At 42.1% G+C, this 27,805-nt stretch overlaps 1 protein-coding gene across 4 annotated transcripts in view; it reads right to left on the bottom strand.

Annotated features, from left to right (window-relative positions):
* Positions 1-2,295: 2,295 nt before the first annotated feature.
* LOC140734547 (sodium/hydrogen exchanger 2-like) overlaps positions 2,296-27,805 on the bottom strand; it is a 573,522-nt gene continuing 548,012 nt past the window's right edge. For 3 of the 4 annotated variants that reach the window (XM_073058669.1, XM_073058671.1, XM_073058672.1), the window contains exons 10-12: positions 27,677-27,796; positions 17,890-17,953; positions 2,296-3,796 (exon numbers count right to left, since the gene is read on the bottom strand). In XM_073058669.1, the coding sequence (XP_072914770.1) occupies positions 3,435-3,796; positions 17,890-17,953; positions 27,677-27,796 (546 nt within the window). In that variant the 3' untranslated portion in view covers positions 2,296-3,434. The remainder of the gene's footprint in view (positions 3,797-17,889; positions 17,954-27,676; positions 27,797-27,805) is intronic. The other variant, XM_073058670.1, reaches the window with a different exon arrangement.

Genomic DNA, 27,805 nt, shown 5'->3' with positions numbered 1-27,805 from the left:
AGCTCTGTCTCTCTCTTTCAGTTCCAAAGATGACTGACCCAAACATCAATGTCCATTTGTCTCACAATGTTCTCTCACCTTCAGTGTACCTCTTTGTGGGTTGCTCCAGTGACTGGATTCTGCAGTCTCCACCCATCTTAGACTAGACCAGCAAGGTTAATTACACACACAGAAATTAAAGCTGAACTAAATTCAGCATGCAACTTCTGGAAATCAATTTCCCTTAAAGATCAATGTGATAACACCCAGATAGTTTATTTTCAGGTTTTGTGAAAGTAAATTATTGGCCACGATTTCACAAAATAATTCCAAACTCTAACTAAATTTGAAGTGGAAGATTTTAATGAGTTTTTTCTCATGCCTTTGTGGGGATCTGTATGTACCGAATATGGAACAGGCTACTCATTGGGTAATTTGGTCTCAGCACTGCAGCACAATCGACTACAGAGGGATGGGTTTCTCTTTTATGTAAATAACCAAGAGTGGATAAAGAAACTATCAAGTGGGAACTTTAAACAAATAAAGTGCATGCACATTTTTAAAAAAGCCATTGTTAATAGGTTACCAGAAAGGTAAATACAGCTAGTTATTCTATACGATGACAATGCATTGTGAGAAAACCTTGCAATATAGGCATCACTGTTACAGCAAAACAGGTTGTAGCTGCCTTCAAGGCACAGACTCATACAGCATTTCCTGCTCACGACAAGGCCATAACCGCGTAATGTAAACAGTGATCCCTAGTCCATTAATCATGTTATAATGAATTCACTATGGAATTTATAATGAACCACTTTATGGTTTACAGCAGACCTATCTGTAAGATTAATAGATTAAAAAAACAAGATTTCTAAAAAATAGGGTATACTGTTTCAAACACTGGGCTAGATCTTACTAAGAAAAAGCTGTAATCACAACACATTTGGTTTGTTCAATGATTTAGCACACCTCTCAGCTAAACCCTCTTCCATTTCCCTTTCCTCGTCCATCTTGCATTTTCTAACATTGGCTGTGGTCCAATTAATAGCACCCTTCACCTCTGAGCCACAGGTACTAGATTTATACATTTACGTGACCTGCCATGTGGAAAATCTTTAATAATATCATAGAAACATAGAAAACCTACATCACAATACAGGTCCTTCAGCCCACGATACTGTGCCAAACATGTACTTACTTTAGAAATTACCCAAGGTTACCCATAGCCCTTTGTTTTTCTAAGCTCCATGTACCTATCCAGGAGTCTCTTAAAAGACCTTATCGTATCCACCTCTATCACTGTCGCCGGCAGCCCATTCCATGCACTCACCACTCTCTGCATAAAAAACTTGCCCCTGATATCTCCTCTGTACCTACCTCCAAGCACCTTAAAACTGTGCCCTCTCTTGTTAGCCATTTCAGCTCTGGGAAAAAGCCTCTGACTATCCACATGATCAATGCCTCTCATCATCTTGTACACCTCTGTCAGGTCACCTCTGATCCTTCGCTGCTCCAAGGAGAAAAAGCCAAGTTCACTCAACCTATTTTCATAAGGCATGCTCCCCAATCCAGGCAACATCCTTGTAAATCTCCTCTGCACCCTTTCTATTATTTCTACATCCTTCCTGTAGTGAGGTGACCAGAACTGAGCACAGTACTCCAAGTGGGGTCTGACCAGGGTCCTATATAGCTGATGAAGGCAAATGCACCGTATGTCTTCTTAGCCATGGAGTCAACCTGCACAGCAGGTTTGAGTGTCTTATGGGCTCGGAACCCAAGATCCCTCTGATCCTCCACACTGCCATTACAAAGATTTTTGTTATCCTGACCAGAACCCACTGTACATTGACAGCTCTAAGATATCTGAATAAAAATTGCAGCACTTGCTTGGTTATAATCACTACAGTTCAAGAAGTACATGATTGGTTTTAATGTGTGTTGGGACATTCTGAAAGAAATCTGAAAGGTTCTGGGTCAAAGTATGGCTTTTAATTTAATTACCTTTAGTTTCAGAACCCTGAAAAGGAAATGGACTGGTGTAATAAATTGATGTGTTTGTAAAGGGGAAGATTCTGAGAGTCTGTGTTCATCTATCCAACAATAACATTGATCTGGGGCCAGTTATCAGATTCTATATACACACAATTACTTTCAAGCTTGTGATAAAATTGGCTATATGTACAATACCATATGGTATTGGATATATACAGTACATAGTTACATTATACATGAGATGATAAGCAAATGTTTAATATTGTACTATCTTCCACTTTCAAAATGCATTTCAACAGGGAAAACCACAAGATGGAAGGTATATTTGAATCAGAGGTGTGGAGTTTAATAGTCCAAGAACATTCATGTGAACAAGTTATAGTGCATATAATATACATATTATATTCAACAGAGACTAGAGAGTCCCAGACATTTCGTTATATTTATAAAGTGCGCAGTGTTTCATGCTCATGGTAAGGCAGCTCATCAGATTGGTTTGGAATCTGATAGCCTCCCAGTAGGATTCAGCCTCTTTGTTAGATTATGTCAAATGTTGATGTTTAGATGAGCAAAGCCATTTGCAATTACATTTATTTAAATGACTCTACAAAGTTGCGAGCAGGTTCTGACAAGGTAATGTGACTAATTGTACAGAATACTTACAACACCAAGTGATCAAACTGGTGAGATATATCTTTCTCCCCTGCTGACTATTGAAAGGTTATGGAGATTAGGGGTTTAAATTGCAAACAGCAGTTTATAAGACTGGCCTGGTAATTGGAAATTGATGTTATTTGTACATAAAGACTTGAAGGGGTAGAAAGTTCTCTTGCTTTGCCTATGTAACTGTATATTTGTCCATGTACCATTTCACTTTGGAAATGTAATTCGATTAAAAGCAATTAAATCAACCTTTCATGCACAAATGACTGAGGATCGATTTCAACACCTGTGTCTAAATGTGACTTGCTTCTGACATGCATGTTAATGATGTTGTTACCCTGTAGTATAACTTGTATTACAGCAAGATGCAAAAGAACATCTTCCATATTTCTGTAATTAACGGTGATTTCCAGTCACCACTCTTTGGTCATGATTCTGAAACTTATATTCATCATGGTGTTGTGTTGATATTAGTTTAATTATTAAAGAAATTTTATCCAATGAGTGTGTCTCAGTTGTAGGAGCCAAAATGCCAGCTACTGAACTGTCGACTGTTCCAGAGAGAGAGGCAGAGAGGGGGAGACACAGAGAGGGAGAGGGTGAGAGGAAGAGGAAGAGGGGGAGAGTGGGGAAAGAGGGAGTGGGGAGGGGAATGGGGAGAGAGGGGGAGGGGGAGATGAAATGACACTAATCCATTATTTGCAAATAGTGTAATGTGATACTAGAAAAACATAGAGAAAACAACGGTTTCTAAGGTAAGCTTGACTCCCTCCAACTCCTGAATCAATGTTACATGCTTTCTATTCATCCTGTATTGTCTCTCCGTCACTGATTCGTTCAGAAAACTGTCGCATTAATGGAGGCGCATGGGACAGTCTCCGACCATTGCTGATTTCACTCTGTGAAAATTCATTTCCAGTTGTATCTGGAGGAGCAAATCTGATCTTTAATTTTAACTCAGACTTATTGGTTTCATTGTTAGTTTCGTTCTGCTCCCTTCCTTTCAGATTCATATCTTTTTCATCAGAACTTTGTAGGATCTCCAATTCCTCCTCATTGATCCACTCTGTGGAGCTTGGCTGCTGAGGCATCACTGAAATGGACTTGGGTAACTTTGGGCGTGGATCTTCGGAACGGTTTTTACTGCCTCCATATCCACCAACTGCACACAGAAGACACAAAGGGCATTCAGAAACCTTGACATAATAAAATTCCTACAGTGAAGTTCCAATGCTGGTTCTAAACTACTTAGCAGATATTGACTTGGTTTCTCTTCCTGTCTCTGTGGCAATCCCTGCAATGTCCATAGGCCTCGCAAAGTTGCTGTGCAAATGGATAGGATGATTAAGAAGGTGTATGGAATGTTGACCCTCATTAGTCAGGGCACTGAGCTTAAGGACCATGAGGTGGTGTTACAGCTCTATAAAGCCCCGGTTCGATCGCACTTCGAATATTGTGCTCAGTTCTGGTCACCTCATTATAGGAAGAATGTAGAAGCTTTGGAGAGGGTGCAGAGGAAATATAACAGGCTGCTGCCTGGATTAGAGAGCAAGTCTAATGAGAAGAGGTTGAGTGTTTTTCTCTTTGGAGCAATGGAGGTTAGGAAGTGACTTGATAGAGATGTACAAGATGAGAAGAGGCATAAATTGAGTAGACAGCCAGAGAATTTTTCCAAGGGCAGAAATGGCTGATACCAGTGGGCATAATTTTAAGGTGAATGGAGGAAGGTATAGGGAGAGATGTCAGAGGTAGGTTTTATTACACAGAGTGGTGATTGCATGGAATGGCCTGTTGGGGTGGTGGTAGAGGCAGATACATTGGGGGCATTTAAGAAACTCTGAGATAGGCACATAGATGACAGAATGGTGGGCTGTGTGCTGAGGAAGAATTAGATTGATCTTACAAATGGCACAACATGTAAACCAACTCCACAGCCACTCCCATTGCCTTGAGTCTATTCTTCTCACAGAAAATGGGAATAGTTTAGATCAGCATCTTAATTGACATTGACAAGTTGAGCCAAACAACCTGTTTTCATGTGGTGTTACAACATTATGCAGGGAAAAGAGTGAGACGAGTAGAAGCTGTCAAGTTAACCAGATTGGAACTGATGGTGCTTCTGTGATCTGGACATACACTGTGAGAATCTGCCAAGAGTCTAAAATGATACAGGGGTTTTGTTGTTTCATAGAAACATACAAAACCTACAGCACAATACAGCTGTGCTGAACATAGCCCTACCTTAGAAATATCTAGGGTTGTCCATAGCCCTCTATTTTTCTAAGCTCCGTGTATCTATCCAGGAGTCTCTTAAAAGATCCTATCGTATCCACCTCTACCACTGTCATTGGTAGCCCATTCCACACACTCACCACTTTATACGTAAAAAACTTACTCCTGACGAGATCTCCTCTGTACCTACTTCCAAGCACCTTAAACTGTGCCCTCTCATGCTAGCCATTTCAACACTGGGAAAAAGCCTCTGACATTATCAATGCCTTGAAACAAGTTCTCTTCCATTGAAACATCCCATTAGAAAGACAGTGAAGGTGGGAGAGATTGTGATTAAAGAGAGATGGTTGGGGAGTGAGAGCATGTACAGGGAAAAGAGGAAGAGAGAAACGAACAGATAAAGAGAGAAGAGAGAGACAGCGATGGACATAAAAAAGAGAAAGGAAAATGGGTTTTCTTCTCCTGGATGATGGTCCACAATACAATCAGCTGCTCACAGAGGCCAAACGTGAAAAAAATCTGTAGCCCAAATATTAGGAAGACAAGCAGTTCTAGTTCTTCGGAATTACCCTCTGTGATCTGCAGCCTGTAATTTCCCTTTAAGCAACATATATTGGTGACAAGTGTTCACCCCCAGAAGAGATTGATTTGGCATATTATCTAAAACTTTGACAAACTCCTGTAGATGCGTGCTGGAGAGTATATTGATTGATTATAACATGGATGCAAGGCTAATGCCCTTGAATGGACAAGCCTAAGGAAAATGCCTGTAAATGGAGAAGTAGTGGATGTGTCCCTGTCCATCATGGGTAAAGCCCTCACTACTACTGAGCACATCTACATAGGAAAGTAGCATCAAGGACCCCCACCACCCAGGCCGTGTTCTCTTTTTGCTGCTGCTATCAGGAAGGAGGTACAGAAGCCTCAGGATCCTCACCACCAGGTTTAGGAACAGTTACTACCACTTAACCATCAGATTGTTGAGCCAGAGAGGATAACTTCACACTACTCCACTCGCCCTGTCACTGAACTGTTCCCAAGTAACTGGACTCACTTTCAAGAGCTCTTCATCTCATGTTCTCAATATTTATTTTTTGTTTGTTTGTTATTGTTATTATTTTTTCTCTTTTTTATTTGCACAATTTCGTGTTTCTTTTTGCACATTGGATGCTTGGCCATCCTGTTAGGTGCAGTCTTTCATATGTTCTATTGTGCTTCTTGTATTTACTGCAAATGCCCAGGGGGAAATGAATCTCAGAGTTGTATATGGTGACATAAATGTACTTTGATAATAAACGTTACTTCTTTAAACTTTTAGGGAGTTGCGTTCTGATCCAGTGGAGAGTTAAATAGAAGCTTCAGTTACTTTGTGCAGGATAGATCACATGGATGGTTATTGCCTGCTATGAATGTGGCAGTGCAGAAAGATGTGTTGTAGAGGGCTATAAACATGTCATGTTAAAATCTTAGCTATGTATTCAGCAAGTGTATATGAAACCATGCATTACCTACAATAAGTCATTCCATTTTGTCTCTGATATTTTAAAAAATCTTTCCTTGTTGCTGTGAGATTATTGATAGTGCAATGCTGCCCAAAGTACAGTGTGAGTTTAGGTAAAAGATGCATTTTAATGAGTTTCTGTCTGCTTATGCATGGTTTGTAGGATAGGAGGTTGTGTTGGGATTTGTATAACAATCCTGATCTCTACGCATGCGTTACATGTAATCACCAAAAGGGGTCTCTGTTCCATTGTATGTGGGTGTGCCCCCAGATAATCTGCTTCTGGAGGAAGGTGCTGGATTTGATTGGTCAGATTATTGGAAAAAAGGTGCCCCTTGATCCTAAATTATGTATTCTGAACATTTATCCAAAGGACTTTGTAACCTCCAAAAATGTTAAGTCTCTGCTTATTATTTTTGGAAGACAAACGCTGCATAGCCTATTCATGGAAGAAATCAACAACCAGTGGACTCTCACAGTAGTTGAAAGGAATAAATTCTTATCTTGCTCTAGATAAGATAAGCTACATCACAAAAAACAAACTTAGCAAATTTTGGGAAATTTGGGAGAAATTTCTAGAGAACAATATTTAGGATGATGAAAGTAACAAACTGAATTAACTGCTTTCTTTAATGGCAGGGTGTTTGCTTTTTTTGTTTGTGTTTTTTTTTCTTTAGATTTCTTATGTATTTTATTTTAAATAAAAACAGGAACTAAAAAAAAATCCTAATCTCTACCCTGGACAACAACACTAGAACCACCTTGCGCTAAAATATTCATATTTCTTTGGTTTAAATTGAGCTCTTTGTTGTATAAGTTAGTAGAAGTTATGTTTGTTTTTCTCGTGAATGTTGTATGTTTAATGCTATGCGTTGTGATGCTTCTGAACGTAATTTTTCTTTGCACCGGTGTGTACATTTAGTTGTGCGTGTGATAATAATCTTCACTTTGTGTCATTATTCATGCTAAGTCTATTTACACCATATGTAGCACTCAATCTATAGAAATACATCTGTTAATGTTCCTAAGGTAGTTTTAAAATAGGTTTAACACCAAGCCATTTTAGCAGAAACTTGTTTAATGCCTAGTCAAAGACCCAAGTTCAGGTAACCTACTGCTCCTCTGTTCCATTTCGATCTCCACCTGATCGAGTCAATTCCATCAACCTGTTCCTTTCCCCTCCCACCGGTTTATCACCCATATGCTATTTCTTCTTGGTCTCCAGACCCACTGTTCCCATGTGTCCTCCCCACCTCCCTCACCTGATTCCATTCTCCACCTTCCTCTCCTTTCCTATCTTTTCCAGCCCCCATCACCTTCCAGCCTTCTCTTCCTACTTCCACTTTCCCTCCTCCCTTCTCACGCAGATCTACCTATCACTTGCCACCCCCACCTGTTTCTACTGGTTACCTCTTCCCTATCCTTCAATCTGGATGAAGGGTCTCCACTGTCTATATTCCTCCACAGATACTGCCTGACCTGCTCAGGTACTCCACCAGATGCAGTCTTTGAGTAGATTGGACTGAGGTGGCAGCAGGAATTTCCATACGTCTGGGTCCTTTTGCAACTTCCCATCCGTGAGTCACCTGCTTATCGAGAAACTCACCCACTATCCATGTGTGGTTCAAACTTGCACAAGCATTCTGCCTACACTTTACTTAATATAGATGCTTTCATACTTCAAGATACAAGAAAAACAATGTCCCTGACAAATACTTTATAATGATAGTTAATTAATTATGTGAGTGTTGCTGTTACTGAGTGGGAGTTAGTCTGAGTTTAAGCATTTCAATGAAGTCAACAACATTAACTCTTAACTTACTGTCACTTCCTTAGTATGTAAAGCAGTCTTAATAATGACAGGCTGTGGTTGAAGACTACAACTACAGCAGGGTCTAACCTTTCACTAAGTCTGTCTATTTCATCTATAGAGCATTATTAGACTCTTAAAAATAACAATTAGAAAGAAGAGGTGTGTGGAGCTATTGGGTGCACAAACCACCAAGATATCGATTGGCCTCGAGCTATAAAGGAAACTTACTGCAGGAAAGCCTTTCACAACCTGCTGGAGGAACTCAGCAGTCCAGGCAGCATCTATTGAAAAAAGTACAGTCGATGTTTTGGGCCGAGACCCTTTGGCAAGATCCTCTGACGTTTCAGAGTCCTGCCGAAGGGTTTTGGCCTGAAACTTCGATAGTTTGCTATTTTCCATAGATGCTGCCTTGACTGCTGAGTTCCTCCAGCATTTTACAAGTGTAAGGCCCCAGGAGGCAGCATGACCTTCCACAATGTACAACTAGAAATTCAACTATACCATGCTGCTTTTTGACAGCAGTATGAGACTGAAAATTATTTAAACAACAACACACACAAAATGCTGGTAGAACACAGCAGGCTAGGAAGATGCTGCCTGGCCTGTTGTGTTCTACCAGCATTTTGTGTGTGTTGTTGTTTGAATTTCCAGCATCTGCAGATTTCCTCGTGTTTGCTCTGAAAATTATTTATTTCTTTTTTGAATCAGAGCCGATAGTGACCATTTCTGGGTTGTATTGTGTCAGAATGGAAAGACAATGGCACCTTTTTGGTGTGTGTCAGCTTTGCCCTCCCACCATTGAAATACCCTACCGATCAGTTCAGCAAGAGGACTTGCACTAAGTGTTCACAAACAATCCCCTGCTCAAGAGCAATCGGAGATGAGCGATCAATCCAGCCTTACCAGAAACACTCAGACTCTAGAAATAATGCGAATAAAGTGAAAATGGAATAAAAGTGGATAGACTTGGACCAAAACCTCACACACAAAGCCATTGGGATGATCTTTGGATTGACAGCAAACCCACACTCCCATTTAGCTATCTATTAGAGTTGTCTCCAATATTCAAAATACTCTAAAACTATTTTAAAAAATTACTAAACACTTAATAATATAAATAATTGAAAACACAATAAAACACTTAAATCATTATGAAACATTACTGCAGAAAGTAGTAATTAGAAAAAGTTCTTTTTTTAAACCATTTTTCTCAGATGTTTCAAAATTTTAGCTGAAGGCTCCTGGATACTGGGTCACTTCAAACTGTGACCCGGTTCCCTGGACCACATGCCAGAGAACTTCAGTATGTTTGTTTTTGATTCTGTCTGCTGTCCGGCAACTGAATGGAGTAACAAATTCTCTGACAAAAACCTGTCAACAACTTTTGAGTTCAGATAAAGGCTGGAACCAAAGTTCCAAAGTTGTGGTTATGTTTATACGGGTCAATGGCAATCCTGTTGTTCTTTTCCCTGTACCTGTAACACGTATTCCTTCTCAGTAACACTTCTTCCCTATGACACATGTCCACTACTCCCCCCCCCCCCCCCACACCCCAAACTCCTCCTTTATTCTCTTTACAATTAAATTACACTGAGAGAAATGTACAGTAGCCAATTAAATTAGTGGTCCAGAGTCAACATTAGTCCCTGGAGTTGAGAAAGAATTACTTTAGTCACTGCACCATCACATTGTCCTCACCTACTAGATGAAGATGTCCTTTTCCAACATTAGCTGCAGTTAAAACATGTTCCTTTACACTGGAAAATACCCTTGTTTTGATTAGGCAGAAGTACCCTGTGGCCTTGTAGACTACCAATTAACAAACAGCACAGGAACAGGTGCTTCGGCCTGGGATGTCTGTGGTGATTAGGATGCCAAATGAAATTAATTCCATTTGCCTGCATTTGATCTACATTTCCCCAATCCCTTTGTGTTCAGGTGTCTGTCTAAGTGCTATTCTCATGCCATCTCCAGCAGAGCATGTCAGGCACCCACCATCTGCACACCCCCTTTAAATCAGGATCAGAATCAGGTTTATTATCACCGGCATGTGATGTGAAATTTGTTAACTTAGCAGCAGCAGTTCAGTGCAATACATAATCTAGCAGAGAAAAATATAAGAGAAAAATAATATTAATAATAAATAAACAAGTAAATCAATTACTTATATTGAATAGATTTAAAAAACATGTAAAAACAGAAATACTGTATATTAAAAAATGTGAGATAGTGTCCAAAGCTTCAATGTCCATTTAGGAATCGGATAGCAGAAGGGAAGAAGCTGTTCCTGAATCAATGTGTGTGTACCTTCAGGCTTCTGTACCTCCTACTTGATGGTAACAGTGAGAAAAGGGCTACCCTGGGTGCTGGAGGTCCTTAATAATGGACACTGTCTTTCTGAGACACCGCTCCCTGAAGATGTCCTGGGCACTTTGTAGGCTAGTACTGATGGAACTGACTAGATTTATAACCTTCTGCAGCTTCTTACGGTCCAATGCAGTAGCCCCCTCCATACCAGACAGTGATGCAGCCTGCCAGAATGCTCTCCACGGTACAACTATAGATGCTTTTGAGTGTATTTGTTGACATACCAAATCTCTTCAAACTCCTAATAAAGTATCGCCACTGTCTTGCCTTCTTTATAACTACATCGATATGTTGGGACCAAGTTAGATCCTCAGAGATCTTGATACCCAGGAACTTGAAGCTGCTCACTCTCTCCACTTCTGAACCCTCTATGAGGATTGGTACGTGGGGGGTGGTACCTCCCCATCACCCCACATTAAAACTTTTGCCCTGTATAATTCAACATTTTCATCCTGGGAAAAATATTCTGACTGTCTACCTGATCTACGCCTTTCATAATTTTATAAACCTCTATCAGATCTCTCCTCAGCCTCTGACATTCCAAAGAAAACAACCCAAGTTTGCCTGCCCTCTTCTCACAGCTAATACTCTAATCCAGGCAACCCTTCTGCACTCTTTCCAAAGCTTCTGCATCCCTACTGTAATCGAATGGCCAGACTGAACACTAAACTTCAAATGCAGCCTAACCAAAGTTTTACAATCTACAGCCACTGGAAATCAAGGAATCACACATGACATGCTGGAGGAACTCAGCAGATCAAGCCTGGCAGCGTCTACAGCTGAAACATGACTTCCTTACTCTCATACCCAGTGCCTCATACATCTTGTTTCACCCCATCTACTTGTGTGGCAACTATAGACTTGCCCTCCAAGATCCCTCCATATATTAATGCTTTTACAGCTAGCCAAGCTGAGGGGAACCTTCTGCTTGGCAAGAATTGATTCTCTCATTGCCCTTTAAGGTGACTTACACTGCAGCATAATTGCAGAAGTGTCCCACACAATTTCTGCTAGTTCTATTTTTAATGTATCTGCATACGACATGATCTCTGTAGGTGAATAAAAGACGGTGCTGGTCAATTGCCCCATCACAAGAGGTACAAGGTAATTTCTCGAGTTTGCAACCATAGCATCTGCAGGCTGGGTATTAAATTTCCACTTCAGGTGCACTAAATGATAGGTAAATGAATTTCAATTATCTGTGGCGCATATTTCCTCACCTGGAGAAAATACAACATATTTTCCAGAAGGGCTAATTACATCAGCTGTTAGTGTAGATCGGTGTCAGGCAGATGGTGTGGTATCATGGAGAGAGGTTATAAAGTCATTGATCATTTCACAATGTACAAATGTGAATCAACCGCTGGAATGACATGTATGTAAAATTAAAAAAAAATCAAATCCTAAACCACCCACATCCATTTTTAATAGAAATGGGGAAATGGAATATAGGCCTGCTCCTGGAGGCCCAGTTATATAGTGCGTTTCTGAATCGTTTCTCTGCTCTATCTGTAGCTGAGCTGAACAAGCTCACATGGGCTTCAGCATACTCAGTGGATGGAGAGAAATGGATGAAGGAGCTACCAGTGGGTCAGCATGAATGCAGCACAAGCTTATCAGCAAACACTTTAACCATCTCTCACCCTGCCAGCACTCCCCACTGCCATGGTCATCAAATGATGTTCACAGCAGAGATCTTCACCTCTCAGAGCTGTCTCAGCACCTTCCTCTCTCTCTCACACTCCCCTCATCACCAACCTCCCCCAAAACCACCTCTACTCCTCACGAAACTCACTGACCTCCCCTTGCCACCAAACTTCCCTCCTCACCAATCTCCTCTTGTCAAAAACATCCACTCCTCACCAAACTCCACTCCTCACCAATCTCCTCTTGTCAAAAACCTCCACTCCTCACCAACCTCCACTTGTCAAAAACCTCCACTCCTCACCAACCTCCACTTGTCAAAAACCTCCACTCCTCACCAACCTCCACTCCTCACCAACCTCCACTTGTCACCACCACACCACCATAATTTGATGTTTATTTATTCAACTTTTACGATCTGTACTTTGCTGACAAAGTAATCATTTACAGCCCATCCCTAAGTTACCTGGAGAAGGGCTGAACCGTCTTCTTGCGGGGAAGGTGCTCCCGCTTCTTGGTGGGGAGGGCATTGTGAGATGTATGCCCAGGGATTATGGGAGGATGGTGGTAATGACGTGATTTGATGGAGAACCTGCTGCTGTGGCACTTTCTTGCATGGCTCTCCTTGTCCTTCTCAACAAAGAGATTGTGGGTGTCAGGGACCTCTCAGAGTGGCCTGGCTGAGTAATCAAGGTGCCATTGAGTGCTAGTGTGGAGGGAGTGAAAGTTTATGTTGTGACTGGGGTTGAATGGAATGAATTGTTTCGCTCAAGATAGTGTGAAGCTTGTTGAGTGTTGTCAGAACTGAATTCACTCAGGAAAGCAGAAAGCATGCTCCCATGCTCCTGACTTGTCCCACACAGAGAGTGGAAAGGCTTTGGACTTCAAAAGGAGGATTTTTGGCTGCAGATCTCAGCTCCTGATCCGCTTTTGTAGCCACAGGGTCAATAGGCTGCTTCAGTTTAGTTTTTAGGTAAGTGTGACAAACTTCAGTAGATTTGTGATGGAGAGTACATTGACTGGTTGCATCATGGCCAGGTTTTGAAACACTAATGTCCTGGAATGGAAATGCCTACAAAAAGTAGTAGATACAGCCCAGTCCATCAAGAGTAAAGTCCTCCCCAGCATCAAAGACCTCCACCATCAAGGTTACGCTCTCTTCTTGCTGGTACATGAGCCTTAGCACCCACATCAAGTTAATAAACTACTATTACCCCTCAACCCCTGAACCATTTTAATCAACTTCACTCATTTCACCACTGAACTGTTCCCACAACCTAGGGACTCAACTTTTAACTATAACATGTTCTTGATATTTCTTGCTTATTACTATTACTTTTTGTATATTTGCACATTGTTGTCTTTTGCACACTAGTTGGAAGTGGTCTTTCATTGATTCTACTGTGCTTATTGTATTTACTCTGAATGCTCTCAAGAAAATGAATCTCGGGGTTGTCAGATACTGTATGTACTTTGATAATAAATACACTGTAAACTTTGAACCCCCCCAGATGGCAATGTTGGTCATTCAGTAGTGGTACTGGGATTGATTTGTTCTCGTCATGTGTATTGAGATAGAGTGGAACGCTTCTGTTTGGATGTCATCCAGACACATCACTCCATACATTGGTGCATCAGAGCAGTGATGTGGAATGAAGTGTAGCAGCTGTAGAGAAAGTGCAATGCACACAGACAAATAAAGTGCAAGGGGTAGACTGGGAGATGATGAGAGGCCATTTAAGAGTCTGATAAGTGCGGGATAGAGGTGTGCTTAGATTTGGTGGGATGTACTTTATATCAAGGGTCAGTGGGTTACAGTCACAAAGCCATACAGCACTGAAACTACCTCATCAGCCCCCTCTGTCCAATTAACTGCTTTCAATATGTTCACTTCTATGTCTCCAGTAGATACTCCTTAAATGGTGTGAGAGTCTCTACCTCAAACACGCCCTCAAGCCGATACTTTGGATTCCAGCCACCCTCTGGGTGAAACAGTTCCTCAATCCTCTGCAGTTTGCCTACCAGGAGCACATTGGGGTTGATGATACGGTCATCTGCCTGCTGAACAGAGCCTACTCCCAGGGCAACACTGTGAGGATTGTGTTTTTTTTTTGTTTTCTCAAGTGCCTTCAATACCATACAGCCCTGATTGCTGGGGAAAGGCTCCCTTTAATGCAGATTGGCACTTCCATTGTATCCTGGATAACGGACGACCTGACCACAGTTCGTGCAGCTTCAGAGCTGTGTGTCAGACATGGCTATAAGCAGCACTGGGGCCCTACAGGGACTGCATTGGCTCCCTTCCTGTTTATGCTGTATACTTCTGACTTTAGATACAACACTGAGACATGTCATCTGCGGAAATTCCCTGATGACTCAGCAATAGTCGGGTGTATAAAGGGAGGATGGGTGGATAAATACAGGACCCTGGTGGAGGACTTTGTCAAATGGTGCAAGCTGAACATCTGCAGCTCAACATTAATAAGACAATAGAGATGGTGATAGGCTTTAGGAAAACTAAGCCTGCATTGCTCCCTGTTACTATTGATGGTGAGGACGTGGATGTGGTGAGGACCTACAAGTACCTGGGGGTTAGGGGGTGCACCTGAATGACAGTGGAGCACCAACACAGAGGCTGTGTACAAGAAGGGCCAGAGTCACCTCTACTTCCTGAGGAGACTGAGGTCCTTTGGACTAAGCAGGCACCTCCTTCACATGTTCTCCCAGTCTGTTGTCACCAGTACAATCTTCAAATGCAGTGGTGTGCTGGGGCAATGGCATCAACATGGGTGATGCCAACAGGATCAATAAACTGATTAGAAAGGCTGGCACTGTTATAGGAGTCAAACTGGACACACTGGAGGTTGTGGTGATTTAGTAATAGACTAAAAGAATGGTGCTGCTCTAAAGAGCACAATATGAGGTAATTCTTACCCTCGGCCATTAGGTTCTATAAATCAGTCAACCTATAGCCCCTTCTGTTAGATTGTTATTGACCTCAGTTTACCAGAGTTCTGTCTGAGATCTGTCTACCACACACTAATACCGTGGACAGTCTGTGCAATACCGTGCAACATCACCATCACATCTGATCTGGACGGTGTGAATGTGAACCCATTGCCGTTTAATATTATGGTAATTCTTGCACTACCAACTTATCAGTGTGAACTTGGAAATCTTGTAATCTTTCATGTAAATTTTATATATCTTATTTTTAAGGCAAAATTTTTATCTTTATTATCTCTCTTCTAATATCTGTGCACCTTTAATGCTACTGTGATACTGTAATTTCATTTGGGCTCAATAAAGTACCTATCTATCTATTTATCTATCTATAATTGTCTGCAGCACTCCAGCTGTCACCTAATTAGTTGTTTAAATAAATTAGTACTGTAACTAGACACTAGAACACTACAGCACAGTACAGGCCCTTTGGCACTCAATGTTATGCCGACCTATATATTCCTTAAAAAAAGGTACTAAACCCACACTACCCCATAACCCTCTATTTTTCTTTCATTCATGTGTCTGTCCAAGAGGCTCTTAAATACCCCTAATGTTTTAGCCTCCACCACCATTCCTGGCAAGTCATTCCAGGCACCCACAACCCTCTGTGTAAAAAACTTACCCCTGATGTCTCCCCTAAACTTTGCACATATGCCCTCTGGTGTTTGCTATTCATGCGCTGGGAAACAGGTACTGGCTATTCACCCTATCTATGCCCCTCATAATTGTAGACCACTATCAAGTCCCCTCTCATCCTTTTATGCTCCAAAGAGAAAAGTCCCAGCTCTGCTAACCTTGCCTCATAAGACTTGTTTTCCAATCCAGGCAACATCCTGGTAAAGCTCCTCTGCACTCTCTCCATAGCTTCCACATCCTTCCTATAATGAGGTGACCAGAACTGAACACAATACTAATTCTGTGTAACCTGAGGTAGCACAGTAGTTTAACTAACATAGTCACTACCTCACAGCACCAAAGACCCAGGTTGAATCTTGACCTTGGGTGCTGACTGTGTGGAGTCTGCATGTTCTCCCTATGACAACATGTGGTTCTCTGGGTTCTCTCTTTTTCTCCCACATTGGTAGAATCTGGAGAGCGATGATGGGAATGTGAAGAGAATAAAAAATGTGTACACTCATCCTATATTATATATAGTCTCATTTATCCTATATATGCATCTCCCCAATTCTATAATCTACTCCTTGCTCTTTGTCCTCCTTGCCCAGGCGAATGAAGGTAAGTATCCCACATGACCTTTTTACTACCTTATTGACCTGTCCTGCCCCAGTCAGGGTTCCATGGTCCATAATTATCCCATCAATCTCTCAAACATCAGCAGTCTGGACTCTCCAAAGCCACCATCTCACCAGCAGTCTCCTACTGGGCAGCCTATACCAGAATGTTGATTCTAAAAATGATCATTAAGAGGGAAAACTGTGCTCCTGAATACCACCAACATAACTCAACGGCATCCTCATTCCCTCCCTGTACATACCGGGGTTTTTTCTCATGTCTGGGTCCTGAGTCTTTGTAGACTATTGGGAGGAGGTTGTGACTGTAAAGCAGAACTCTCAATAGCCAGGGATAGAGTGAAGGTGATCGCAGGGGATGGACTGGTTCAGTTTTCCAAAGAGGCTGCTGAATTTTTGATTGATTATAAAATGTGAACCATGTTACAGACTCAGTAATCCAGATTTCAAACTGTCAGGCTGTCACTCTTCAGTATTATTACAACCTAAGCCCATGCTTGTAAGATCTGGTCAGATTGGATGAAGGGTGGAGGAGTGCTGTCTGCTGCTAATGTCACTCCTGAAACTTGGAGACTCCACCCTGTTTCAGCCAGACATTACATTAGACAGCAGTGGTCAATCTATGAACAATTCTTCACTGAAGGTGCCAGACACTGTTAGGATCGAATTATTGAAACAGAAATTAGATGGCTAGTCTTCAAAAATATCATAGTGTTTCTAGGTAACTTGACACATAGTGAACAAGAAAAGTTGTAAGGACAGGAGGAGTAGGCCAAATGAGTCCACAGTATTGTACCAAGAAAAAGATATGAGAAGCCTGCATTACAGCTAGTGGATTTGTGCTCTACAAAGCAGTCCGTATCATGGTTTTCCATAATGGAAAGCTGTACCATCTGCGCATGGGTGAGGAATGAAGGAAAAACTTATGTTTACTTTTATACTTTTATTTGCAAAAGTTCAGTGAGAGTAAAATTTATTTCACATCTCAAATTTTTGGGTAGTGACTTTTAAATTCTGTAAGGGTGGATTTTTGTTCACCAAATGCATATAATGTGGTGGTGGGTAATGTATAGGATGTGGTGGTAGGCAATCACCTGGACAGCAAATGTGGGTAATGTATAGAATGTGGTGGTGGGTAATGTATATGATGTGGTGGTGGGTAATGTATAGAATGTGATGGTGGGTAATGTTTAGAATATGGTGGTAGGCAATCACTTGGACAGCAAATGTATAGAATGTGGTGGTGGGTAATGTGTAGAATGTGGTGGTGGGTAATGTATATGATGTGGTGGTGGGTAATGTGTAGAATGTGGTGGTGGGTAATGTATAGATTGTGCTGGTGAGTAATCTCCTGGACAGCAAGTGATGGGAAAAAGTGACAAGCTCAAATGGGGAAATAATGCAACATACAGAGAAGTTATTGCAAAAATGATATTCCTTACCTGTAAGTGATCGAGCCAGTTTGCCTTTCTTTTGCGAGTCATCAGCTAAGCAAACTGATCTCCTCTGTGGCACAAGGGAATAAAGAGTAACTGATGGGTAAGAGCCCTTGTCTCCCAGTGTGTGAGCACAGAGCCCAGTAGTTCCTCCCCATCAGTGGACAGCCCCACACCTACACCGGCCTTCATTAGAGACCTGACCCCACTGTAGAAAAGGTCGAAGTCTCATTGCAGCCACAATGCAGGGTTTCAACCTAAACTGTCGACAACTCCTCTCCCCCTCAGTCGCTGCTCGAGCTGCTGATTTCTTCAGCACATTGCTTTCTGCTAACTGAAAGAGTTAGCCGCTTCCTCCTACAGATATTGCAAAGAATCGGTGTGCTGAGCATTGACACAAGCCTGATAAAAGAGCTGATCAACCCTCCCTTTCAAAGAGCGTTCACCCAACAACGTTATTTGTTGTCCTTTACTCAACTGCAGGTAGCCTGCAAAGGAGTCAAACTGTTCTCACTGTTACTGGGAAGCAGTTAACTTTAAATTAAACTTCTCCCATCAGGAGTAATAGTTACACACATTGCTCCAAAATGGTCTTACCTTTTACCATCAAAATGGGCTTCACAGGTCAGTTTTTTTTATCCTTGCTTAAATGTGAGTTAGATGCAGGCCCCTCCTAATCCACATTCTGTTCTGGACTCAGTATAGAGACCAGACAGTGGGACGTGGCTGTAGTGAACTGACTGAGGGGACGCTGGCTTATGCCAGGCTTGACTGGCTCGACCTGGGCTGTTGGATTCAGTTATTGAGTATAGTTGAAAAAAACTGGGATTGTGTTTTATTTTTCTCTTAATTAAACTTAATGGTCCTAATTAATTTTTATCACTTGAGTTTATATATAACTTTTATATAACAGCTGGGAACAGGCTCTTCTTTGCTGGGTATGAATACAATAAGCTGAATATGGGAAAAAAATATTTCTATCTTCAAATCTTTAAATGGAATCAAATCTCTGGAAATGAATAGGGAATGTATTTCCAGGAAGCAGGAATGAAATTTTAAATAGAAATTAATGGGGGAAGTTGGTAATTCTGCACATCACACATCATTAAAAGCCACTGGGCAGTGCATTGTATGAGCAAGATCTGAAAAAAGCCAGTGAGGCAAGTCGGGGACATCCTCCACATCAGAGACCACTAGGAGCCATTGGTTGGGTATAGCAAGAGTGAGATTTGTGGAAAAAAAAGCCAGTGGGGGCTGTTGGGACATCCCCAGCATCTTAGCGACACACACAAAATGCTAAAAGAACTCCACCATTAGCAGCATAGATCACTAGGAACCACTGGATTTATGCGTAGCGGGAGCAAGATCTGAAAAGAGTTTGTGGGGTACTCAGGACATTCTGTGTGCTACACATCACTAGATGGCTATGGATTATGCAAAGTGGTAGTGAGAATTGAAGAAAAAAATAATGGACACTGTTGGAACATCCCCAGCACTACAGGTCACTAGGAATCATTGTAGTGCGAGTGAGATTTGAGGAAAAAGCCAGCGGGGCAGTCAGACATTCTACACACCACAGATTGTTAGCGGCTGCTAGTTTGTGTGTAGTGGGAGTGGGATTTAAAAGTAGGTGAGCTGGGCAGTCAGACATTCTGCACACCACAGATTGTTAGCGGCTGCTAGTTTGTGTGTAGTGGGAGTGGGATTTAAAAGTAGGTGAGCTGGGCAGTCAGACATTCTGCACACCACAGATTGTTAGCGGCTGCTAGTTTGTGTGTAGTGGGAGTAGGATTTAAAAGTAGGTGAGCTGGGCAGTCAGACATTCTGCACACCACAGATTGTTAGCGGCTGCTAGTTTGTGTGTAGTGGGAGTGGGATTTAAAAGTAGGTGAGCTGGGCAGTCAGACATTCTGCACACCACAGATTGTTAGCGGCCGCTAGTTTGTGTGTAGTGGGAGTGGGATTTGAAAGTAGGTGAGCTGGGCAGTCAGACATTCTACACACCACAGATTGCTTGGAGCTGTTGGGTTGTGCGCAGGAGAGATTTCAAAAAAAGGGAGGGTGGAGGCAGTCAGGACAGGACATCGGCACGCTGCAAATTGCGGTGTGATTCGGCACTTAACAAGCACCAGTAAAAAGAAATAAGGCTTAAGCGGAGTGGACATGATATGACTGTCCAGTGTTGGAGTGAGGAGTTGAGGCTTTGGCTCATCGAGGTTTCAACAAGGAGAGGCGTAGGGTCCAGGTAGAGTTTTTTGGTTAACTTTCATTCTGTCCTATTGCAGTAGGAACGCCAAACAAGGTAGTGGGATGCTCCCCTTGCGGGATGTGGGAAAGTAGGTCAAAGGAAAAACATTTCAGGATGTGTATTGTATACAATTCTCTGACATTAAATGTACCTTTGAAACCTCCAGTGTCCCTGATGACTACACCTGCAAAAAGCGCATTCAGTTACATCCTCTTTCAGACTGTTTTGGATTGCAGTTGGATGAGCTCTGGATCATTTGGTGCCATGGTAGCTTAGCGGTTATCGTTACGCGATTACAGGTCGGGATGTTGGAGGTCACAGTTCAGTCCTGGCATTCTCTGTAATTTCTCCATGAGGAATGTGTGGGTTTTCTCCGGGTACTCTAATTTCCTCCCGCAGTCCAAAGACGTACCATTAGTAGGTTATTTGGTCATTGTAAATTGCCCCATGAATAGGGGAGGGTTAAGCTGTGGTTGTTGGGTGTTCCTGGGCAGTGCAGCTCAAAGGGCCAGATGTGCTAAATTAATAAATGACTTTGGGAGGCTGAGAGGTTGGATGTCAGGCAAGACAGGGAAGCAGTTACACTGAACTTGCAAGACATAAGTAACAAGTCAGGAGGGGGAAAGGGGATAGGCTTGTTCAGGGCATCAGAGTTTACAGAATGGGATTGAAAGAGATAATAAATCAACCATGATGGAAAGCTGAAACAGACTTAATGGGCCTAATTCTACTCCCGTGTCTTATGGCTGCCAGTGCAGGGTCTGAATACTGCTGTTGGGAGAAATGAAGGCAGAGGAAAGCCACAGCGGTCAGATATCTGACACTGTGTCCCAGAAAGGAATGGGGAGAAGATAGAAATTTCAATGCTTAGGGGAACAGGCAGGAGGATCTGTGGCCGTGGACATGATTCCCGGATGGTCTGTTGCTTCCTGGTGCCAGGGTCAGGAACATCTTGGATCAAGTCAATAGCATTCTTAAGTGGGAGAGTGAGTAGGCAGAGGTGATGGTCCACATCCATACCATTGACATGGGGAAGAAGGGTGACAAGAGCCTGTAGAGTGAGTTCGGGGAGTTAGATACTAAGTTAAAGAACAGGACCTCCTAGGTTGTGATCCCAGGAATGATACACAATCCACAAGTTACTGAGGCCAGAAATAAGAAGATAATACACATGACTAAGGAGATGTCACAAGAGGGAGGGGTGGCTTCACATTTTTGGATCATTGGGCTCTCTTTCAGGGAAGGTACTGATGGGACAGTTTGCACCTGAACAGGAGAGGGACAAATACTGTGGAAAAGTTTGCTATGACTCACAGGGGATGTTTAGGTTGCAGGGTATGGGAAGCAGAACACCAAAGCAGACAGAGGAGTGGACATGGGAAAAGATGTTGTTAAGCCGATACAAAGACAGGAATTGAAAGGTTGAGCAAAGTGGGAATGATGTTCTTGGCTGTGTCTATTTCAATGCAAGGAGTATTGTAGGAAAGGCGGATCAGCTGAGAGTAAGGCTCAGCATCGGGACTTAGTGAGGGGTGGTTGCAGGAGCGGTAGGATTGCCAGCTCATTATTCTGGGGATCCATTGTTTTAGACATGATAGAGTGGGAGGGGTGGCGTAAGGAAAACATCAGGGCAGTGATCAGACAGGACAGACTGGAGAACTCATCCATTGAGGCTGTATGAGTGGAACTAAGGAAAAAGAAAGGGTCAACCATGTTAATAGGATTGTATTATAGAGCACCAAACAGTAATCTCTCAGTTGCTGCCTGTTCCATGTGCCAGTGAGGGTAAGAATCACCCTGAGGATCTGAAGCAGGGGGCAGGGGCTCAGATGTATGGATCATTGGGATCTTTTCTGGGTAAGGTATGACCTGTACAAAAGGGATGGGTTACACCTGAACCAGAGGGAGTCAAATATCTGTACAGGCAGGTTAGCTGGAGGTACTTGGGAGGGTTTAAACTAATTTAGCCAGGGGATAGGAACTGGAATGATAGTGCTGAAGATTAGGTAGCTGACTTAAAAACAGCAATATGTCATGAGGAATGGCTGTTGATAGGACAAAACTGCAGTCAACAGGTTGACTTGGAACGTAAATGGTGGACAAAATCGAAAGGGGTGAATACAGGGCTGGAAGAGTTATATTTGAATGCGCACAGTATATGGAATAAGGTAGATGAACTTGTCGCGCAGTTAGAGTTTGGCAGGTATGATGTTAGAGGCATCACTGAATCATGGCTGAAAGAAGATTATAGCTGGGAACTTACTGACCAGGTATACACACTGTATTGAAAAGACGGGCAAGGAGGCAGAGGGGGCAGTGTTGCTCTGTTGGTAAAAAAAATAATTTAAATTATTGGAAAGAGGTGACATAGGGTCAGAAGGTTTTGAACAGAGCTAGGAAGTTGCAAGGGTTAAAAGACCCTGATGGGAATTGTATACAGACCCCCAAACAGTAGTAAGGATGTGGTCTACAAATTACAATGGGAAGTAGAAAATGTATGCCAAGAGGGTGAATGTTACAATAGTCATGGGGGATTTCAGTATGCAGGTAGATTGGGAGGATCAAATTGATGTGGGATTCCAAGAGGAGTAATTTCTTGAATGCTTACAGGATGGCTTTTCAGAGCAACTCATGATTGAGCCCACTATGGGATGAGTTATTCTGTTTTGGGTGTTGTGCAATGAACCAGAATTGATTAGAGAGCTTAAGATAAAAGAACCCTTCGGGGTAAGTGATCATAATATGATTGAATTCACCCTGAGATTCAAGAAGGAGAAGCTAAAGTCAGATGTATCAATATTATATGTGAGTAAAGGGAATTACAGAAGCATAAGAGAGGAGTTGGTCAGAATTGATTGGAAAAGAACACTGGCAGGGATGATGGCAGAGCAGTAATGGTTGGAATTTCTGGAAGCAATTCAGAAGGGACAGGGTAGAAACATCCCAAAAAGGAAGAAGTATTCTAAAGGAAAGATGACAGATCTGTGGCTAACAAGAGAAGTCAAAGCCAGCATAAAAGCCAAAGAGAGGGCATGTCATAGAAGAAAAATTAGTGGGAAGTTAGAGGATTGAGAAGTTCTTAAAACTAACAGAAGGCAACTAGAACGTCATTAAGAAGGTAAAAATGGAATATGAAAGTAAGCTAACCAATAATATTAAAGAAGATACCAAAAGTTTTTTCAGATACATAGTATAAAAGAGGTAAGAGTGGATATTGGACTGCTGGAAAATGATGCTGGAGAGGTAGTAATGGGGGACAACAAAACTGCAGATAAACAGAATAAGTATTTTGCATCAGTCTTCACTGTGGAAGACATTAACTGTATGGTGCAAATTCCAGGTGTCAGGGGTCATGAAGTGTGAGAAGTTACCATTATCAGAGAGAAGGTTCTTGGGAAACTGAAAGGTCTGAAGGTAGATAAGTCATCCTGGACCAGATGGTGTACATTCTAGGGTTCTGAAAGAGGTGGCTGAAGAGACTGTGGATGCATTAGTAATGATCTTTCAAGAATCACAAGATTCTGGAATGGTTCTAGAAGACTGGAAAATTGCAAATATCACACCATTCTTCAAGAAGGAGAGAGGCAGAAGAAAGGAAATTATAGGTCAGTTAGTCTGACCTCAGAGGTTGGGAAGATGTTGGAATCAATTTTTTCGGGATGAGATCTCAGGGTACTTGGAGGCACATGATAAAATAGGCCATAGTCAGCATGGTTTCCCCAAGGGAAAATCTTGCCTGACAACTTGATTGGAATTCTTTGAAGAAATAGCAGGCAGGATAAACAGAGGAAAATCAGTTGATGTTGAGCATTTGGATTTTTAGAAGTCCTTTGACAAGGCACCACACATGAAGCTGCTTAACAAATTGAGCCCATGGTATTACAGGAAAGATTCTAGCGTGGATAAAGCAGTCGCTGATTGGCAGGAGGCAAAGAGTAGGAATAAAGGGAGGCTTTGCTGGTTGTCTGCCAGTGGCTAGTGGTGTTCCACAGGGGTCTGTGTTGGGTCAGATTCTTTTTATGTTTTGCTGGCTTTGCTGCAAAGTTTGCAGACAATATGAAGACAGTGGAGGGGCAGGTAGTTTTGAGGAAGTAGAGAGGGTTCAGAAGGACTTAGACAGATTAGGAGAGTGGGCAAATAAGTGGCAGATGGAATATAGTGTTGGGAAGTGTATGGTCATACACTTTGGTAGAAGAAGTGAAAGGGTTGACTATTTTCTAAATGGAGAGAAAATACAAAAATCTGAGGTGCAAAGCAGGCTTGCAAGTCCCTATACAGAATTCCATAAAGGTTAATTTGCAGGTTGAGTCTGTGGTGAGAAGGGCAAATGCGATGTTAGCATTCATTTCAAGAGGACAAGAATATAAAAGCAAGGATGTAATGTTGCAACTTTATAAAGCTCTGGTGAGGCCTCATTTGGAGTATATTCTTCCTGTGAGATGTGGGATTTCAGGGTACCTGACACACTCTCTGATGACAAAGTCTGTGGGAAATGCATCCAACTGCAGCTTCTGACTGGACTGACAAGGAGCTGGAGCCGGACGTCCTCAGGATCATTAGAAGGTAAAAACCTCATAGGGGAGACTTTTACTGAAAGGATCAGACAGTAGATGGGTGACTGCCAGGAGAAGTAATGGAAGTAAGTAGTCAGTTCAGTGTTCCCCTGTGGCCGTTCCGTCCTGTAACAACTATGGATACTGCTGGGAATATGACCCGGCAGAGCACAGCAGCAGTAGCCAGGCCAGTGGCACCGTGGCCGGCTCTGAGGATCAGCAGGGAAGAGTAAAGTCAGGCAGAGCAATAGTGACAGGAGACTCAATAACTAGGGGATTGACAGGAGATTCTGTGGCTGCAAAAGAGATGCCAGGGTGGTGTGATGCCTCCCAGGAGCAAGGGTCTAGAATGTCTCAGAGAAGATTCTCAAGAGGGAGGGTGAGCAGCCAGAGTTTGTGCTGCACCATTGACAGAGGTAGAAAGGGGGAAGCGATCCTGCACAGGGAGTACAGAGAAGAGGCTGAAGTGCAGGAGCTACAAGGCAGTAATCTCGTGCCAGTCAGGGCAGGAATAGGATGATAGTACACACGAAAGAGTGGCTGACAACGTGATGCAGGGCACAGGGATTCAGATTTCTGGGTCATTGAGATATCTTCTGGGGAAGGTATGACCTGTAAAAATGGACAAATTACACCTGAACCTGAGGGACCCAATACTCTTGCAGACAGGTCCACTGGAGTTCTTGGGGAAAGTTTAAACTAAGTTAGCAGGGGGATGGGAACTGCAATGATAGAGCTGTGGATGGACAGTTGGTATACAAGTCATATCATTTTGTAGTGAGACCATGGAAGGACAGGCAGATAAGCGGACAAATTACAGTCAGGGGGATGAGTTGAAGTGTGACATGGGGGGAACATCAAAAAATCTGATGAATACAAGACTGAAATTACACTTGAATGCATGCAGGGTACAGAATAAGGTAGACAGTCTTGTAGCACAGTAGGAAATTGACAGGTATGATGTTGTGGGCATCACTGAGTCATGGCTGAAGGAAGATTATAGTAAGGAGTTGAACATCCAAGGATACACATAGTATTGAAGGGACAGGATGGTAGGCAAAGAGGGGCAGATGGCTTTGTTGATAAAAAATTGAAATCTTATCCTTAGAAAGAGGTGACATACGATCAGAAGAAGTAGAATCTCTGTGGGTAGAGTTAAGAAACTGCAAGGGTAAATAGACCTTGCTGGGAGTTATATCCAGGCCTCTGAACAATAGCCAGGATGTGGGATATAAATTATTATGGAGATAGAAAAGGACAATTTTACGATAGTCATGGGGGATTTCAATATGCAGGTAGATTGGGAAAATCAGATTGGTGCTGGATCCCAAGGGAAGGAATTTGTAGAATGCCAATGAGATGGATTATTAGAGCAACTTGTGGTTGAGCACACTAGGGGAAAGGCAATTCTGGATTGGGTATTGTGTAATGAACCAGATTTGAATCAGGAGCTTCAAGTAAAGGAACACTTAGGAGACAGTGATCATAATATGATAGAATTCATCCTGCAGTATTAGAGGGAGAAGATAAAGTCAGATGTATCAGTATTACAGTGGAGTAAAGGGAATTACAGAGGCTTGAGAAAGAAGCTGACTACAGTTGATTGGAAGGAGACAGTAGCACGGATGACAGCAAAACACTAATGGCTGGAGTTTCTGGGAGCAATTCAAAGGTGCAGGATTGATGTCTACCAAAGATGAAGAAGTATTCTAAAGGGAGGATAATGCAAACAATAGCAACAACATGGACAATAATGTGGTAAAATGGATCAGAAAATTTGTGCATGACACCAAGACTAGGGTCTATTGGACTGTGAGGAAAACAATCAAAGCTTGCAGTGAGATTTGGACCAGCTTGGAAAATGGCAGATGGAATTTACTGCAGACAAGTGTGAGGTGTTACACTTTGGGAGGACAGACCAGGGTAGAACTTACACAGTGAATAGTAGGGTACTGAGGAGGACAGTAGGACAGTGGGATCTGCAAATACGTCCATAATTCCTTGAAAGTAGCATCACAAGTAGATGGCATCATAAAGAGAGCTTTTAGCACATTGGCCTTCATAACTCAAAGTACTGAGTGCAGGAGTTGGGATATCATGTTGAAATAAGATGTTGGTGACACCTAATTTGGAGTATTGTGTATAGTTCTGGTCACCTACCTACAGAAAGGATATCAATAAGATTGAAAGACTGCAGAGAAAATTTACAAGGATGTTGCTGGGTCTTGAGGGCATGAATTATAAGAAAAAGTGGAATAGATTAATGCTTTAATCCCTAGAGCATAGGGGAATAAGTGCAAATTTGATAGAGTTATACAAAATTATGAAGGGTATTGATAGGGTAAATGCAAGCAGGCATTTGCGGGTTAAAGGAGAAAGGTGAAATGTCTATGGGAAACACGATACGGAACTTCTTCACTCACAGGATGGTGAGAGTGTGGAACAAGCTGCCAGCGGAAGTGGTGAATGTGGGATAAATTTCAAAATTTAAGAGAAATTTGGATAGGTGCATTGATGGGATGTTTTTTGGAGGTCAACTGTATGGATGCAAGTCAATGGGACTAGGCAGAATAACAGTTTGGAATGGACTACATGGGACAAAATTCTGTTTATGTGCTGTAGTGATCTATGACCTATAACTCTACATTAACTGCGTGAGTCTGGGATCCTGTCATTGTTAGTTACTTTAATGGAAGCATAAGTCTACACGTTTTGTATGTAGTTATTAAAATGATCAACAGAGTAGGTCAATGGAATCCAATATTTTTCCTTGTAGAGTTATGAAGACTAAATTAAATTAGCAGAGGCACGACAGAAGAAATTACCTCTTTTATGCTCTAGATAAATGCTGTATGTCCAGACTTCTGTATATTAATTTGTTAAGTAATATTTCTTCTCTATTTCAATTGGAAAATATAGTATGAAAGAAAGCACAATAATATCTATTAAAAAATACCTGCTATTGTCAACCTTACTGGTTAATTCATCATACCTTTAGAGAATTTCGAATGACATCATCTTTCAGTAAACTCTCTTGACGACGTAGAAAAATTTCTTTTGCCTGGTTTGAGTTTTTCCCTTGAGGCAAGGTGTGTCTGCTATAAGATGGCATCTGTTCAAA

This window comes from Hemitrygon akajei, chromosome 10 (assembly GCF_048418815.1).
Source record: "Hemitrygon akajei chromosome 10, sHemAka1.3, whole genome shotgun sequence".
Classification (NCBI taxonomy): Eukaryota; Metazoa; Chordata; class Chondrichthyes; order Myliobatiformes; family Dasyatidae; genus Hemitrygon; species Hemitrygon akajei.
Note: the sequence above shows the minus strand (reverse complement) of the source record. Positions and strands in the feature narration are given on the sequence as shown.